The 18,063-nt window shown below is 41.8% G+C and overlaps 1 protein-coding gene across 1 annotated transcript in view; it reads right to left on the bottom strand.

Moving 5' to 3' along the window:
* The window catches only part of LRRC9 (leucine rich repeat containing 9), a gene marked incomplete at both ends in the record, with an annotated part of 46,896 nt that extends 45,253 nt beyond the window's left edge, over positions 1-1,643 (bottom strand). The window contains 3 exons of the mRNA XM_082762775.1: positions 26-244; positions 1,133-1,201; positions 1,590-1,643. Coding sequence (XP_082618901.1) covers positions 26-244; positions 1,133-1,201; positions 1,590-1,643 — 342 coding nt within the window. The remainder of the gene's footprint in view (positions 1-25; positions 245-1,132; positions 1,202-1,589) is intronic.
* Between the last annotated feature and the right edge of the window lie 16,420 nt (positions 1,644-18,063).

The following is an 18,063-nucleotide window of genomic DNA, read 5'->3' as shown; positions in this document are numbered from 1 at the left end:
CAAAGAAAATTCATACTTAACTTACCACTAAACAACATTCAGCAATCCATAGCTCTTTGAGCAATAAGCAGTGCTCCAGATCTGTAATGTTTTGAATACTTTGCCCAATGAGAGTGAGAGTAGTTAGATTGGGGAAGTACTCCATGCCTACAATTCTGGAATAACCTGAGAAAAACATCTCCAATGCAGTTGTTTTCAGTCCCTCTTGATCAATTTTCTCATAAGGCAATCCATTACATACGCACTGGAAATGAAACAAAGCCATTATTCTCTTTATGTTCGTGCTGTAAAAAAAATAATTATGAAGCACAATGTCTTACTGCCATTACAGTACTGCTTAACAGCAGCTGTGTCTTAAAACTCTCTTTGCATTAAAATGTTTTTGCAACTTTAACCACATTAAGTATGCAACAGTTAAGTAACGCATACTTCTGCTCACAAAATATTACACAAAATCTTCTTATCAAACCTCAAAATGTACCTTAAATTTAAAACAACAGTTTTCAAGTAGCTAATTTTCATTTAGGTTAAAACCCAGGAATCCATAACTTCATCTATAAGCTAGTACATGTATGTGTTCATGCATATGTGTGTATGCAATTAGCTGGTGGGTTTTATCAGTCTTGTAGTTTTCCACTTCTAAAGTGGTTGTATCAAGTAAATGCAATGCAAGTTTTTGGCCACAATAAAAATGAAAGTTTACATGGAATTTCATTCAGGATGAGAATAAGACACAAAACAGTAGGTATCTACACACATGCCTCTTGTCCAAGCTCTCAATGCTAGTCAAGGGATTCAGTCAATATAGCCTGAGCCAAAAAATCCCAGAAATACATTCTGATGATCATACAGGAGATATTTACACTAAATTGACTTATTCTGTTAGTTTCCTGGACAATATATACTAAGGATGGCATACAGTTGGCCAGGTAGACTATCTAGTGCTAATTCAGAGGCCTTAAAAGTATCCTGCAGCTGATATTCCAGACACATTAAGTCAGTAAAACGGCACTAAACAGCAATATCTATGCAGCTGAATCCTATCCTTTAGTTCCACTGCCTGTAATGAGCATATGAAAACACATAGACATCTAAACGAATGTGGAGTGGGACCCCATTTTAAACTTCTAACCAGTTCATAGTAAACGAAGATATTGGAAACTTCACGTATCATCTGATTCTGTTCACAATTATCTGATATCTACAAAAAGATGTGACTGAGTCAAAACTAAAAGATTTATTTTGGCCAAATATATATAACAAGATTGTTTTTGTTTCTGTATATAAATATTTCTGCAAGGTACTTCATGAGAAACAGACAAAGCAGGGAGCTATACATTAAAAGTAATTTATTTAAAGGTATTCTCTTAAGACAAAGAACCTCAAGTATTAATATGTTTGCTACAGTTCATTCAGTTCACCACAGACTCTTATTAATGCATGCCCTATACCACCTCTGGGGTATTCCAGAATGGAGGCTACACTACAAATGGTACCTCTAGAAAAGCAAAAAATAGCTCTATATTCTAGCAAGAACACTGATATTTACAGAAGTAGAGATGAAAAAAAATAAAAATTGAATAACTTACCAACTCCATAATCATCTCCTCAAGGTTCTGGGTTTGGTTATCACTTTGCGCCATTTCTTGAGTTCTCTGCTGTGACTATTATTTCTTAGTAACTTCTTAGAAAAAAAATACATTAATATTATTAGCTGTGTAGCCACCCATACAGAGTCACAGGATTTCCAAGAAGTTTGTAAAAATCTAAATTCCTGTATTTAATTACAGAATCTGTATTTCTAATGGACTCACAGTGGAGATTATGACAGAAGAAAGCTGAAACTGCCAGAGATATTTTGATTTACTACTTTTTTGCTTCACATTTTTAGATTCTAAAGTTCCATAAAGCACTGTAGCACAAGTTATTATGACCACATCCATAAAGAAGGATGAGAAAGCACACCCATTTACTCGTGCATTAGGTTCATTAAGTTATATTTGCACAAATCATAAAGATAAGAACATGCCAGCCAGAGCTCATAATTCACCACAAAAACCCTCAGTAAAAGCCCTTTTGCACAAACATTGAAGATATCAGAATACAATTGAGACTACAAAGCCTTTGCTACAAGTTGTTAATTAGAAAGCTGCTATGATTAACCTTTAGCATCATCAAACAGTAGGTAAAAATAAATTGACAGCAGCTTTTTGAATCACTTAAATGGCTGTGTGCACAGGATGCACAGAGCATACCCTTAATATGCTACATTTCTGCTGATTTGGAACCTTTGCCACAGCATTTGATGACAGACAGCCTCTCTAGTGAGTATTTTGGGGCTGGAAACGGAGAATGTATTTTTCAGGTGCAACACTTGAGGAAGTTGGTTAGGTTGGGTGGACACCAGCTCCTCTGGGCTCTGCCTGGGAGCCCGGGGAAGCACACATTTTTGCTCTACCTCCCCTATGGAAGGCACAGCTTCGCCAGCACCACCCCTGGCGCTCAGAGCCCACAGAGAGCCCCCACACACCGAGCTCCCGCCCGCCACCGCCGCGATTCCCCCTGCGGCCTCCTCGGGGCCCGGGCACCGCCGGAGCTCAGAGCGCCACCAGGGGGACGCGTCGCCTAGGAGACCGCATAGCCCCGCCCACCGGGGGGCCGGCAGCCAATGGGAGGCGAGAATGGCAGCCCTGGCGCCGGGAGCGCGGCCATGTCGGTGGGCATGGCGGCGGCCATGTTGGGTACCTGAGGGAGCGGGGTACGGCACCAGTAATACCAGTTAGGGCTGGGGTACGGCACCAGTAATCCCAGTAATCCCAGTTAAACGGGGCTAGTGGTCTGACACAACACTATGGAGGTTCTCTCCAGCCCTTTTCCATCCATCTGACCCTGTGCTGGTGCTTAATTAATTTACACTGCAATGACTTTATTGTGAGTAGTGGCGAAGAGCTGCTAAGGTGCTTTAAGTGAAATGTGAAAAAAAAAAAGGCTTAGAGAGTTTTATTCTATCCCACAAATCACTCTTGGTCAGATGGATGTTGTATCTGTGCAGCGGTTTAACTTCAGAAGAATGTAAACTGGCTGTGCCAACTTGCAACACAGAAGCTCTGGCTTAACTAAAATCAACTACAAACGTGAGCATGAGATGAAACGCACCAGTAGAACTGAAAGAACTGTTCACCCAGCCTTTTTCCCTTAATTTTATCTTTTCATTTTTATTTCTCCATGCAGTGAGGCTAGATGAACATTTCCCAGCAGTAGGATTTCCCAGCAGAAAATTGGCTTCCTGCTGACTCAGGTGTCGTCAGAGATGACCGATTTGGGACTAAGGAGGTTAGATTTATTGAAAATTTCAAGGGTTTCTGTTAAAATCTTTGCATTAATGTTTCCTAACATTTTTAATTGAAGGGGTAGAAATGGCTCAAGCAGCTTCTGTAGTTTTTCAAAGGCTGATCAGTTGTTACTTGCGCTGCTTTCCGATGTCACCAGATGTCACTCCAATTCCACATAAGGCAGCTCATTTCCATCTGTTTCTCCATTATAAAAGATGCTGCTGCCTGGTCTCCGACTTCCCTGTCTATAGGTGCTGCAATTCATTTACCCAAAGACAAAAATTTAGTAGGTTTCTTTTAGCAGAAGTCTGTAATGAGGTAAAATTATGTGTCCAAATATCATCTGACAAATTAACATATTGTAACAAGTACATAATGGAACGATTTTAAATTAAAAAGGGGATGTTAGTGCTCTGAAAATTGTGGTCACTTTATGTTTCAAGGATAAAACCAACACAGTCATTTACTCTGAGCCTCCTGCAGAGAACCTTTTATGTAATTTTGTTTAAGGGAAATGTGTTGTGTTATACTGGATCTTGCAACAAAGCTGGTCTTGTTTAGCAAATTACTTCTTTTCTTTCCTTTCCTATTGACAAAGAATCTTATGGGCAACCCTCACAGTAATGTAGCTTAGGCAACTAGGCCTGTTGATGCCATTTTGTGATCTCCTTAGTATTTTCAAGCAAGCAGTTGAGTGATGAAGCAGTAAAACTGGACATTGCATCCAAATCCAGATATTCATTGGTACTCTCAGTAGCAAAATGCAACTGCTTTTGTTTCTGAGCATGTAAGTGAATGACTCATTATTGGCAATGAGGAAAGCCAAATGATCTAATTTGGGTGTAGGGATTTCTGTTTGACTGGAAAACACTCCTCTCTTACCAGAAGGGAATAATTACAAAAATAGACATTTTGTGGAACACCTTTAGTCCTTTCTAGGTGACTGAATCATCTCAGGGTGCCCTGCTTTGGCAACCTAAAATATGTGTGCATATAATATCCCTAATCTCTTCAACTACAGCAAATATGCAGGGCGGTATTACAATATTAATTGTTAACTCAGCTCATTAAGAGCTAGATAATGTTACTGCTAGATAATTTGGTGTTGGTTTGTAAAGCTGTTAAAACATATATTTGCACATATATTAAAAAAATGTCTGGTAGCAGTTGCTAGGTTTTTCTTTTAACATAAAGGATTTTCAGACCTATCTCAGACTGAATTAATCATTTCAAGTGTGTTATCTTTCACCTTCTGCTGTGGCACATTCTGCTCTAATTCTGCTAAAGCCTTTCAGTATAATTTTAAATCATTTCAAAGCATAGTCAAAGCAAACATTTAAGTGCTGATGGTGCCTTGCTGCTGTACATTTACTTTTGGAATTGTTTTGCTGACTGTCAGTGAAACTTTTTGAAACTGTTGTTCATTAGATTCTTCTTGATCACTGTGTATCACCAACATATGTTTCTGCCTTTGCCTTCTAGTGATACTTTTATGGGGTGCTAGACAACTTGGTTTCTTTGGGATTGTTAAAAGTGATTGGTGCATTTGTTCGTAGAAGAATTTCCATTGTTAAAAAAGTATTGTTTGTAAGCTATGAGCAGCTTTTTGGCTGCTTCTATTTGTGCCACTGGAATATTTCTGACTTTCACTGTGTCATTTATTAATTCAAGTGCTTCCAGTATCGTTTCTGCCAACCAATGCATATTTAGATCAAGTATCAGATTAAGTGCCAAGAAGCAGTGATGATAGACCTCGTGTAAATGTTTAAAATAGATTGCATTTTAGAAGCTAGGCTCTCTGTTCTTTGTTGCTAATAAAACTGTACACACTTTAGCTTTTGCTATCAGGTAAGATAAATGAGACAATTTGGGGAATTTTTATATAATTTTAGTAGTCTGAATATTTTGATGTGAGATGTGTCTATGCTTTTTGAAGTTTTAAAAATTATAGACTTCTCATTGTGCCCATGTGATCAGAAGTTGGTAGCTTAGCAGGTTAAGCACTGCCGGTAGTTGGAAACATGAAGCTAGCTACATCGATGTCTCTCCTGCTTAACGCACAGTCCTTACTCCTCCTGGGGTCAAGAAGAACGTTGTTAAGATGAACCTGAGAAAGGCTTCTGGGCTTTGACACAGCACTGGTGATGCAGTCAAATGTGATGGGAAGCAGTGCACTTGCTTGCTCTTGGCATTGCCAAAAATAGGTGTTACCTGGGGAGTGTGTATCCCCGGCTAGTTACAGTTTGACCTGCAGGATGGAATGGGATAGAAGTGTGCTGAATCAAGTATGTCAGTAGTGACAGACAGAATTGTGGCTTTAAATACATATGCGTGAGTATTTTATCAAGAATAACTCCTGATTGCCTGAGTTCTGCATGGACAAGACCATTTCCCTGCAGCTCTGGCTGCATCCCTTTGATACAGAGCACAAGAAGCAGAATGGATGCCAGTGCTGCAGGGCCCTGCCCTCTCTGCTGCATTTAAATTCACCTGATTTTATAGACAACTGTTCACCACCTTTTCTAAAGTAAATGAACTAAATAGGAGCATAAAAATGAATACGTGTGTCTGTGCTTTACATTTTACATCGTGCTTTTAGATCATCTGAATTACTGTATTTTCTCAGTGCTTTTTAAGACAGGCCACAAAATCTGAGGAGTGAGCTCAGATGGGCACTGGGCATCTGTATGAAATTTCCCTATGGTGCAGGACAAGCTGCTTTGTGTGTCTATGTCAGTAATGTGCAGGAAGAAAAAATTTGAGTTATCTCAGATGCCTTTGACTTGGGAATAGCTGCTGAAAGTCTCCTGCAGGGAGATTAAAAACAAACAAACAACAACAAAAACAAAATCAAGCTGATAAAACTTCATTAGTGCTTCTAGAAACACTAGATAAGGCATTATTTATAGGATGTTTTATTATTGCAGTAACTTCTCCAGCCAGCTCGACCGGATGTTATGCTAACAGACAGAAATGAGCTCAGCATTGATCTATAAATTAGCAGTTGCCTAGTGACTCATGATCCTGGCACACTTGCTTTACGCAAACAAAAAATAGCACTATGCAGTAATAGATATGTGCCTCTTTTTATTTTTTTTTTTTTAATTTCTTTTTGTTATGGTCACTGTCCCGGACTTTACAGCAATTTCTGACAAACAACAGGGGGCGTAACTTGAAAATATCAAAGAAAGCAGGGAATTGTTCAGAAACCAGGTAGTGTGCTTGTTTGGTTGGGACAGAATTAATTTTCTTCTTAGCAGCTTGTATGGCACTACAGTTTTGGTTATGTAATGAAAATAGTGATAATAACATGCAGAGCAGTGCTTATGCAGTCAGGGACTTCTCAGCTTCTCATACTGCCCTGCCAGCTTCTCCTTTTCTCCTCTTGTCTTTCTCATTAATCTGTCTTTATCTTAACCCACGAGTTTTCTAACTTTTGCCCTTCTGATTCTTTCCCCCTGTCCTGCTGGGGTGGAAGTGAGCGAGAGGCCGTGTGGTGCTTTCCTGCCTCCCAGGGTTAAACCACAGCAACTAGGTACTCACAGGGGAACATCACCATAAACGTAAAATATATGAAAACAAGCAGCGTAGCATAAAATGGAATTTGCAGGGCACACATTAAATGGATTAGAAATTGGCTTAAAAGCAGATCTCAAAATGGGGGAAATCATTTTAATGATTATTAATCAATTTAATGAAACTATCTAATCTATCCAAATGGTAACGTAGGTCTCAGCCAGTTAAATCTGCAGATGGCGCAAATTTGTTGAGTAGTAAATAATGAAGTTATACCTCCACGATGATCTGAGTCACCTAATTAAATGGTCACAGTCCAGCAAGAAGCACTTCAATACAGCTAAATGGGAGCTGCGGCTGGATGGTCTACGGCTACAGGAGGAGAAACCCCATCTTGAAACACTCTGACTCAGGAAAGGAATACAAGGGCATCTCAGCACACCGCTTCAGCCTCAGCTGCCATTGTAAATCTCGAGTGAAAATTAACCAACCCACATGATCCGTGGATTTATCAAGTAGGTGGACACAGGGGATAAGACAGAAGGAATTTTTCTTTTGTATGCAGCATGGGTAAAACAGCTCCTGCAATGGTGTGTTCATTTGATGTGGCTTCATTCCAGGAAAGGAAGCTACAAACTTAGCCATGGACGGGAAACCAAAGCTGGTGATGCACTGCTGTCAGACTCTCACTGATAAAAGGAAGCTTAAGACTGAGCTGAGTAACAGTATGTAGGTATTTACAGAAAAATGCAGATGGTAGCACACACTTTTGAGTTTGATGGAGGAAGGTACAAGAAGATCCAGTCACTGAAATTTTAAGTTGAACAAACTCTTGAAACATCCATGTCGTTTACTGACAACGTTGGTGGAGGGTAGTGTTGTGCCCTTGTTGAATTCTTCTGTACTCTGAATCTCACTGGGGTCTGATTTAGGATAGAAATCGGCACCTATAAAACACCTTTGTGATATTTTCATGGCCAATCTTTAAAAAGAAGTTTCTATTTCTATTCTATTTTATTTCTATTTCAATTGATTTTTTTAACTTTTTCATTCCTTGTAATCTATCAATAATATCCAAAGCCATCAAGCTCTTTAAGGTTTACAATATTTATTTTTTACTGCTTATGAATGGTGAAGTAAATCCTTTCTCCAGGAGGGGGATCAAGTTTTTCATCCTTGCTATAGAGGATCTGCAGAAATGCAGAAGAAATCTGCTGAAATGCAAATTCTGAAGAAATGAAAATGTGCTTCTCAGTTTAGTGCTGAATATTTTCCAATTTTTATAATAGAACAAACCCCACTTGCATCGATACTTCAGAAAACATCATCTTATTCTGCATATGTCCTTTTCTTCTTTCACTTCTATGTATCAAGGGCCTGAACGAGCTCCATTGAAACAAAAGTAAATCGTCCATGAGACAGTATCATTATAGACTCATCAAGCTACAAGGGAAGCAATTTTGGCTCTAATCTGCGGCTTGTGTGTGCTCCTATAGCTCCACTGAACCCTACAAAATGATGCCAGTTACGTGGCCATAACTGTTTTATGGTCATATTCTCGCCTGCTATTGTTATTATTATTTTTTCCTTACACATGGGGAATTAAACCTGTGAAAACCCAGCCACTAGAGTAGGTGTGGTAGAATCACTTTAGTCTGACCACAGCAGAATCCTTATGAATTACCTTTTCCCAGAGCCTGGTTATGCTGAGATCAAGACCACTAGTTACAAAGAGCTAGGGAGAAACAAAAAAATCCCACAACTATTCAAGAGAGCTCTTGAGCACGTTCAGCAGTTAGACTGTAATGTCAGTCACCAGTGGTCTGTAGGAAATATGAACCCCCAAAATGTCACAGAAGTAGCACTGGAACATTTTGTCTAATATCTGGGGCAAACGAATTGCACTCAAAAGCAGCAATGAAATGCAGCGAGGAATTTTCACCTACTTTTCTTCTCTTGCATTTTTCCATGGTGAGCAGCACATCTCTTTGTCTCTGATGCACAATGGAAATTGAAAACCTGCTGGGCTGGAACCAGCGTAGTCAGCTCTCCAGGATGAAATAACACCTTAATCGGTCTGGCTGCATGGATGAAAAAGGGCCAAGCCCTATCCTCCCAGCCTGAGAGAGATGATGACAGAAGCATTCTAGATGTGATATCAGCGAGTCTTCTTTGAGGTATTTGGATCTTGTCGTGATGAGATCTGTTAGCATAAATCACAGTACAAGGTTACTCTAAGACTGATGTATCAAAAGATGGAGTTGAGTAATGAACTTCCTACATCATCAGCTTAACAGAATCCTAAAAAGCATTTTTCATTCTCATATTTCTTTTTTTTCTTCTAACCTTTTTTTTTTTTTTTTTTTTTTTTCCTGCATCACAGAACAACACTAGCAACTGCAAAGAGTGCAAAAAGGACCTCATAACATTTGAGGAACTGGTCGATGAAACACTAGATGAAACTGTAGTGGTAACTGCAGACTGCTGCATGTGAGGAGAGGCAGCCATGGCTATAGATCCACACTGATGAGCTCTAAGTCAGCTATCACATCTCAAGAAAAAGGATCTCAGAGACATTATGGATAATTCGATGAAAAGACCAGTTCCATGTTTGGAAGCAATAAAAGAAGCAGACAAAATGTTAGAAACCACTGGGTGGTGGTTGGGATGACATAACAAAACAAAAACACTATAGCAGTAGATTCTGAGTGTACCCACACCCTGCACTGTGCAAGCAGTTTGAATTCTTCACAGTTCCTCCATCACGAAAATAAATAGAGCTAGAAATGCTAAGGGAAGAGTACTTAACGTAACCAGCAGTATGGGATAATTTCCTTATGAGAACTTGTATGAAGTGCTCACCTTGGAAAACAAATGACTAAATCACAGGGGTATATAAAATCACAAGCTGCATGAAGATGTAAACAGGGAACAATAGCCACCATTTCTTGCTGTACAAGCTCTGGAGCACATCGTGAAATCACCAGGCAGGTTCAGAACAAATAAAAGGAAGTATTTCTTCAACGGCCTATAATTAAATTGTGGAAGTCATTACTACAGGATGTCACGAATGCTGAAAGCATAAACAAATTACAAATGTGATTAGACAAATTTATGGATATACCTCCATCAAAGGTTGTTAAGCAGCAAGATGCAATTTCAATAGCTGGCTTGGGAAATCTTTCAACACATATTGCAGGAAATCTGCAAGGATATATTGAGGAAGGAGGGCAGGGCATTTCCAGTCCTGGGAATGGAAGTGATTTTCACTCCTGGTTTCCCTGTTTGTGTGCACTTTCCCTAATAATGTACAACCGGACCCACTCAGAGACAGGATCATGAGTAACCCTTTGGCTTGACCAAAGGCTCCTAATAATTCTTACTTTATTTCCTCTCCTCTTTCCCTTTATATGTCTTGATTTCTTTCTAACCAAACCATTTGATTAGCTTAGACTCAGTTGCATGGCTCCTGGCAGACCGGGGTCTTTTCAATCCTTTTTAACTCCTAGGAGTGTTGGATGCTTTACCCACGTCTCGTCTTAAGGCTCAGCACCTGCAAATAAATGGGGAGATTTTTATTAGCTCCTGGGTACACGAGATGTAGAATTTGTTCACCTTGACACATTCCTGAAAGGTTTTTGCATACAGTGCTGGGCAATTCGGGCAGTGATCTGAGACGTGAGACCGGAGTTCCAGCTCTGCTCCGTGGTGATGTGCTGCTGGAGGGGCACTGGTAGTGTGCAGGGACGATAGTGAGTGAGTTGAGTTAGGCTGAAAAGAACTTGGAGCTATTCTTCAGGAATGAATTTCCATTCTCTAAAAGAGCACTTAAAGGCAGCATTATAAAATGTGTAAATGATGCAGCTCTGGGACAGGATGCAAACACCAACTGGAGGGAAGAAGAAAAAGCAACCAAGGAAATGGAATCTGGAAATTAGTTTAAAAAATGAGCTCTTTTGTAAGCTGATACCTCTGGGAACCTCCCCATGCTCCTCCTCCTCAAATTCCTGTTCTCAGCGGGAAGGAGAAATATTAGTGCATACACAGAAAACCAGAGGCTAAGTGAAGAATAACATGAAAAGGAAATGGCAGTGGTGTATTGAAATGGAGTTAGGGATGGTCAGTTTGAGCTGCATATGCAGAGGCATGAAGTCATGAAGTTTCTTGATAAACCTGTAGTAAACATTTCTAGAACACTGCACCTAATTTCAGAGGACAATTAATAATAAGAGCAGAACAAATCGCACAAAGTTTAAAATCTGCAGCAAGCTGAAAAAAAAGGAATGACTTATGGGAAGCTATGAATATCTCAGCAAAGAAAACAACAGGGAGGGAGAAAAGTTGCTTAAGCTAAAGTACACTGTTGGCATGAGAACAAATGGCTGTAAGCTGGCCATAAATAAATTTAGGCTGGAAATTAGAAGAATTTGTCTAGCACCGAGAGGAGTGAAGTTTTGGAACAGCTCTCCAGTAGAAAGAAGAGGGACAGAACACTTGACCTTATTTTAAGATGGCAGTGAATAGTTTATGTCATACTGTTGCCTAAAATAGAGAAGGACTGTACCTGGCAAGCCACGAAGTTCCTTATATTTTTGTGTTTTAAGCAGTTATGTATTATAAGATGAAGATGAAGATAGGTTTGAGAACATAAACATTTGAAGGGCAGAGGGAGAACTCTCCTGAAAAACTTCTTGCGAGTGAAGTGGCTGTGCAATATTTACTCAAAGGGACTCATGGGTGACTTACTTGGGTTGTCTAAATTGAGACTGAATCCGTAATCAAGGTACTGCCCTGATGTGTCCTGCAGTGGCTGGTGTAATGAATGAGTCTGTCTTCGTCAGAAGTCATGGAACAGGGCCTTGACTATTCAAACCCTGGAGCACAGTGACCAAGAGATGATACACAGAAAGACAGATTCTCTTCACACAGTGCTGAAAGAGAAGAAACAGTGACTGAAAGTCACGGCTTTTCCTCTGGGGACTCCTAGCTGCACACCTCACCTCGAGGGCAAGTAGTGTCAGGCTTCAACATAGCTGGCAGTAGTAGGGTCTGCGTCCTGGAGAAAAGCCTGCAAGGAAGTATACGTTTCATGAGGAGCTTCAGGACTGACATTTCCAGCCAGATGGTTCAAAATGTCATGAAACGTCAGATTCTGAGACCAGCTGGCTTCAGGAAAGTTCACATAACTACGGCACTAACCATGGAAGTCAGTATTTAAAAATCAGACCTTAGGTATAAGCACAAAGCACTACAGACTACTGGCATCACATTTTACATTTATCTTTAAACAGCTTACTTTTGTCTTCGAAAATGACATTTGAATATTAAGTTGCCATCTAATCTTGTATATCACTTTGGGTAAAATATGATGTTGAAAAGGCTCAGTGATTCCCTCTCCTCTTTCTCAGGCATGTGGAAAACTCACGGTCTGACCAAATGACAAAAACAGCAGTGGGTTTTCTGTCCAGCAGTGCTGGAACACTGTTTTCCTGAACAAAGTGATGGTATGGAGTCTGGAACATGAAGAGACTGGAACAAGAAGATACAGGAGGACAGCAGAACAGGTCAAAATGTTTACCTCCTACAAAAACAGTCACTGGTGCTTACCTTCAGTGCATCTTTGAAAAATAAAACTGGCTCCTTTACGGCATATCTTTGTGTCACCAGGCACAATGCGTGTCCTAGAGAGTGCCATTAATATACCAGCCGGTAATGGCTTCACAGTGGGATTTTAGTGAGATAGAATAAATCTTTAACATAGGATGCATCCACAAATTTTTTTAACTGATTGTATTTCCTGCTTTAGTGGAAATTAATCCACAGCAAAATTGTACATCTTTGGGAAAATATGCTCTCTGAATGAATTTTCTAATGAGTTTTCTGATTTTAATTGAAACTAAAGTTTTGAATCCTTACATTTTAAGAGTTGTTCCTGCGCATATCAGTAGGATGTTGTTTCATTGCCTCAGATCTTTTAATCTTCCCCCTTGACATTCACATTCCTTGATTAAATAAACATGCAGTAGGGGTATTTAGTATCTGGCCAAGCCCACTTGCAAAACAAATGTCAAGCTGATACCCTTTATTCTTAATATACAACAGAATTTGTAAAGCCATTGATATTCTGGGCTCTATCCAACACCTATGGATGAATAATTAAGGTAAAACCCACAAAGTTCTCACATTCCTTTTTCATGAGATCACTTGATGTAGCTTTCAATACAGAGAATACCAGAGCTGGACAAAGCCCCGTCAGCAATACTTTCCCACAAAAAAATGCAGTTTCATAATCATGAATTACGTGCCATTGATTCTGCTGAACTGTTTCAGCTGCAAGATAGAAATTCAAATCCAGAGCCCAAAACGCTATTTTGAGATAGAGTCATATAAAAAAAACAAACTTTCACAGAAGTTCTCATATTAAATCAAAATTATTTCAGAACTTATTTTATATTATTTAAAAACATGTAGAAGAAATATATGTATGTGCCATTAACGAGCACAAAGGCAATTAAGCTAGGGAACAGCTGCAGGTACACGATGCTTAGAAAGTTCTGAGAAGTCAGGAAGAACAACAAAATCACACGTGAGTCACCCTTCTTCCCACGAAGCAAACCTCAAGCAGTCTCTTCACACCATTTCCATTTTGAAGTCTATATTGTATGGTCACGTATTATGTGTTTGTGTCATCTGGATTTCTCACACCTGTCCGGAGGGCCTCAAAGTCATCCGTTAACCCTCCCACACCTTTTTCAGAAGCCTCTATGGAAATTTTACAAGAATTGTGCATCTGGTACAGAGGACTCAATCGTCTTCCAGGTTAATTTTGTTGAGAAGTGTTGTGAAACTTCTCCTGCTAACAGAGACGCTGCAGTGCTGATCTGAAATGCTTTCTGTTAGCATCACAGTCCCCCATCCACCTGGAGTCAGCCTTTCTAATGCTGTCCTGGGAGCCCAGTTTTCTTGTTTCCACCCCTCCGCTTTGATCCTGTCTCCTGTTTGCTCTATTCATTGAGGTCCTGGAGCTGAAAAAGCTCCTGCTGCTTGTGATAGGTGACAGGGTGATGGGACCACGTGCTCCTTCCGCCACTAGAAGGTGATCCTCACAAAGGGTTGATAAGACTTCCACATCTGAAGCTCAGAAAGTATTCAGCTGGTTTCATTTGGCTGAATTTTTCTTCTCCCCGAGCTGTGCAAAGGGCAAGAGCTCATTTCCTCTTACAGCATCTTTCCCTGGCTTTTACAGAGCTTTTTGTTTTCTTATCTATTTCTCTACCGTGTTCGGCTGTAAAGAGCTGATAAGAATTCAGATTAGGAAATTACAGTGAACAGGGACGTGGGTTTTTTTTTTTTTTTCAGTTTGAGCACAATGAGGACAAATTCTTGATGCTTTATTCTGGGAAACCTTCCCTGTACTGTTGTTTGTGCGTGGTAAAATGCCCTTTGTTACCACTGACATGAGTGGGACCTGGGGTTCTGTTTGCAAAACACAACGGTGATGGCCAAGGTTGTATGCTGAGGCGTGCTATGAACTTTTCCAAGATCGTGATTCATCTCAGCACTCTGGGGAAGGAGATATGTTCTTCATAACCCATCAGAGGGCCCTGGGCATTATTTCACTACTTTGGCGGAAGATACTGCCTTAAATTATACAATGGGATGGTTCATGGGAAACCAGCAGAGCCCTCTGTCAGTTTGGGTTTAGTTTTTTGCAAATGTCAAGTTATGTTAAGAAAAGAGCCTGCCACAAGTTATAAAACCCCGTAGCTGGACTTGTTTACTCCACTGCAATAAGCTAAGAATAAAATTGATGATTTTAAGGGCTGTTTATAGCAGGGATTACTCCTGCCTGGTTTTGCTTTTTCAGCACTGACATCAGCTAGAGTTTGAGGAATGTAGGCTCGTGTTCACTACAAACATTTAATTCAGGAAATAAAGCTGCAGATGATTGGAGCTGGTAAGGATTTGCTGGTTGTTCTCTCCAATTCCAGCGATGCGATACACAGAAAGCACTACAAAGTGATCTTGAAATGTAAAGCAATAATGTTCCCTTTGAAGTACTGATACCAAGTGCTAAATGATGTATCAATTAAATGCAAAAAACAAATCCCAGCCCTGCAAATATTATAGAAAAACAGCTTCTTTGAAGTTGATAGGGCTAATTACAAATATAAAATAGAGCCTGGTTCTACAGCGCTTCTGCTAACGGGAGCTTAATTTCATAAATTTAAATAAAAAATAGATAAAAGGTCTCCGAACTGATCTTCCTTGGCTTCATGCTGGCAAAATGCAGCCCCTGCCTGACTCAGCTCTCGGTGGGTCTCCAGCACCCAAACACCTTGTGGCTGTGAGGGTCAGGCCTTGCTGCACTACACTTTTCTCACATCACAGAGGAGGTGTGTGGCAACAGCCAGCAAAGGGCTCAGCTCAGTGCCACAGCCTGACTACTCAACATCGTGACACTGAACCTTCGGGCAGGTAGAGCCGGCTCAGAAGGGCAGCCAGACACATCCAGCCTCTGCTGTCTGCTTTGAGATAAGGGCAGCCGTGCTCCGCCTGTGCTGGGCACGAGGCCACGAATGAACAGGCGACGGCCTCCTGCTCGGATAACTTCTTCTCATAAGAAATATTGACATGAGCAATTAGAAATGAGGAGTTCTGAGCCTGATTTTGATTTATGGATTGCCCCCAGGGGCTGCTGTTAAGATGTTCTTGGTTCCTATTTGTGTACAAAAGAAGAAAATTAGATCTGTGCTGTCAAAAACGGAAGACCAGGTGAGGATGTTGCTGAATGCAAAGCCCGGCTATCACGGTTACACTGAGACAGTTCCTGCAGTGCTCAGCTTTATCACAAGCTGCCTTACCTGTCCTCAGGCCCCTTACACAGGGCTCGCTCTCTCGGGTTACCTATTATTAGCACCTTGTTTTTCCAGGAACCTATGGCACACGTAGACACCTTCCTAGCAGCTCCTACAAGCACTGCTGCTTACTAACAGGTGACGATTGCTTCGAGGGCACAAAGCCTCACGGCTGTCAGGATTGTGTTCCCTTTCATTGCACTTCTGTCCATAGTTGCAGTAGTTCTGGGTCCTAGAGATGGTGAATGCACCTCTCAGTCACACTGCCGGGTGTGATCTCTGGGGTGTTGGAAAAGTGATTGCAGGTTTTGTCTCCACAGGCTGATTCTCTGATACCCTCCGTGCCATGCCGAATCCTAAATGAAAGCATAGCAGGCCGTTTCTCTCTCCTCCAGCATGCAAAGTGTAATTTTTAGCCTCTGTGAGTTTCCAGAGACATGCAGACAGTGCATAATCAACACTCAGAGTCAGATAAATGCATGGACAGTAGCAGCATAAATCAGGACTCAAATGGTAACCTCTAATGGGCTGGCTGTAGGGCTGGGTGAATGCACAGAGCACTCTGTGCACGCTGTGTGATGTAATGCAAGCGAATGAGAATTCATAAAAAAAAAAACCTGCTTCTGCTTTTCTGGCTGTTGTCTGTGCCTTTTTGGTACCGATGTAATGTTCTGTGGTGGAAGCAGCTCTGGCTAGGCCTTTGCCTCAATTTCTTCAGCTTCTCCCAAAAGCAGATCCGCAGATAGTTTTAACGTTGTTGTTTTTGTTTTGCTGTATCATCAGTATCAAATCGCTGTGCACGTAAACTTCTGGCCACTGTCTGACCTGTTCAGAGCTCGCAGATTATCTTGTCTGATGCTCTCTTTCCAGCTGGATCCTCAGCAGTGCCATTAAATAGCAGCAGACACACTGGTGTTAGTCTGAGCGTTTTTTCTCTGCAATAACCGGCCTCCAAAACTGCCCTGCCAGGGCTTGAAGAAGGAAGTCCTGTTCCCTGCAGCTGGGAATCTCTGAGAGGCCAAATTCTAATGCTTCTTCTTTTAATAACCTTGGGCTAGGCTCCTGGGATGGGGACGAGCACTGCAGAAGAAGATTGCTGCTCTGAAGATGCTCGGGAGCAGCGCTTGCAATAGCACGCGGAGACCCTGCTGCCACACGGAGGGTGCAGGGTGTGCTTCCAAACAACATCGCCGTCTCACATCATAGATTCAGACCCAGATTCCTGGTTCTCCAGGGCAGGGGATCGTTTTAAGAGCTATATGTTCTAGAGGTGAGTGCAGAGCCTTGCAGACGTAGCTCTTGGGTGGCAATTCAGCTACCGAGCACTGCCGAAACTAGGCCACTACTGCCTGCATCTTGCAAACGCAGAGCTCCCCCTCCTACTCACCCATCTACTCTGCTCAGCTCTCCTCTGCACAGGGGCTGGAGCTGGGCAGAAGGGGGAAATAGGATCTGTTGGCCGGGGTCCTGCTGGTGTGCTCCTCTCTGGTACCTGGTGTGTGCACATCACATGGCTGTGCCTGCTCACACGGCCAACAATTGTGCTGTTTAAGCTCCTGTCGCTGGATTTCTTGGTAAAATTCCCTTTTCAGAGAAACAGAGGTAATCCTCGCTGCTCCTAGAGCGACTGCTGGTGTGGAGGGGATGAAGGAGCGAGCAGTCAGTCAGGCTTAGAGGGGGAAGGCACCGCCTTTAATCACATTTCATTACAGCGGAGGGCTGGGGATGCTGAGAGCTCTCGCATGATGTGGGAATTAAAGGGCCAGGCTGGGGCTTTGCATCCTGCTGCGGTACAGCCACAGCCAGGCAGCTCTCAGAGCACCGAGCTGTCTGCAGAGACCGTGCCTGTGACCTTTGAGAGTGAAGGAAGGGTAAATTACACAATAAGCAGTGAAAAAGCCTCTTTTCAGACTAGTTATTTTTGCTGTTGCATTTACTAGAGGCTCAGGTTGAAGCCATCTCCCTGTTTTACAGCGTGCCGTAAGAGGAATCTCTCTGTCAAGGAGATCATTTTCAGAGCTGCTGTTTTGGACCGTGTCCCTGCCTTATCTCTGGAGTTGTTCGTTACAAAAGAGAGCAGCCCCTGTGTTTGCTCAGGTGGTATTACCCCAATACACAAACTTCTGCCTCTCCTGGGCTTAACCTGCTGTGCTGCTGCCTTTCTGGCACTGGGATGGTTGTGCTTTCGGGAGCAAAACGGCATCTCACACCCACGGGCTGACGCAGGAACTTACTGCGGCTCCCAAAGCAGAGCTGGGATGTGACCTGTGTGTGTGTGGCTGGCCCCCGGGGTGCTGCGGGGGAAGTGGGGACGTGGGTGACGCCTTGAAGCTCTGCAGGAGGTTGGGGTGCCTGTT

Source organism: Aythya marila (genome assembly GCF_965140915.1).
Source record: "Aythya marila genome assembly, chromosome: 5".
NCBI classification, from domain to species: Eukaryota; Metazoa; Chordata; class Aves; order Anseriformes; family Anatidae; genus Aythya; species Aythya marila.
Note: the sequence above shows the minus strand (reverse complement) of the source record. Positions and strands in the feature narration are given on the sequence as shown.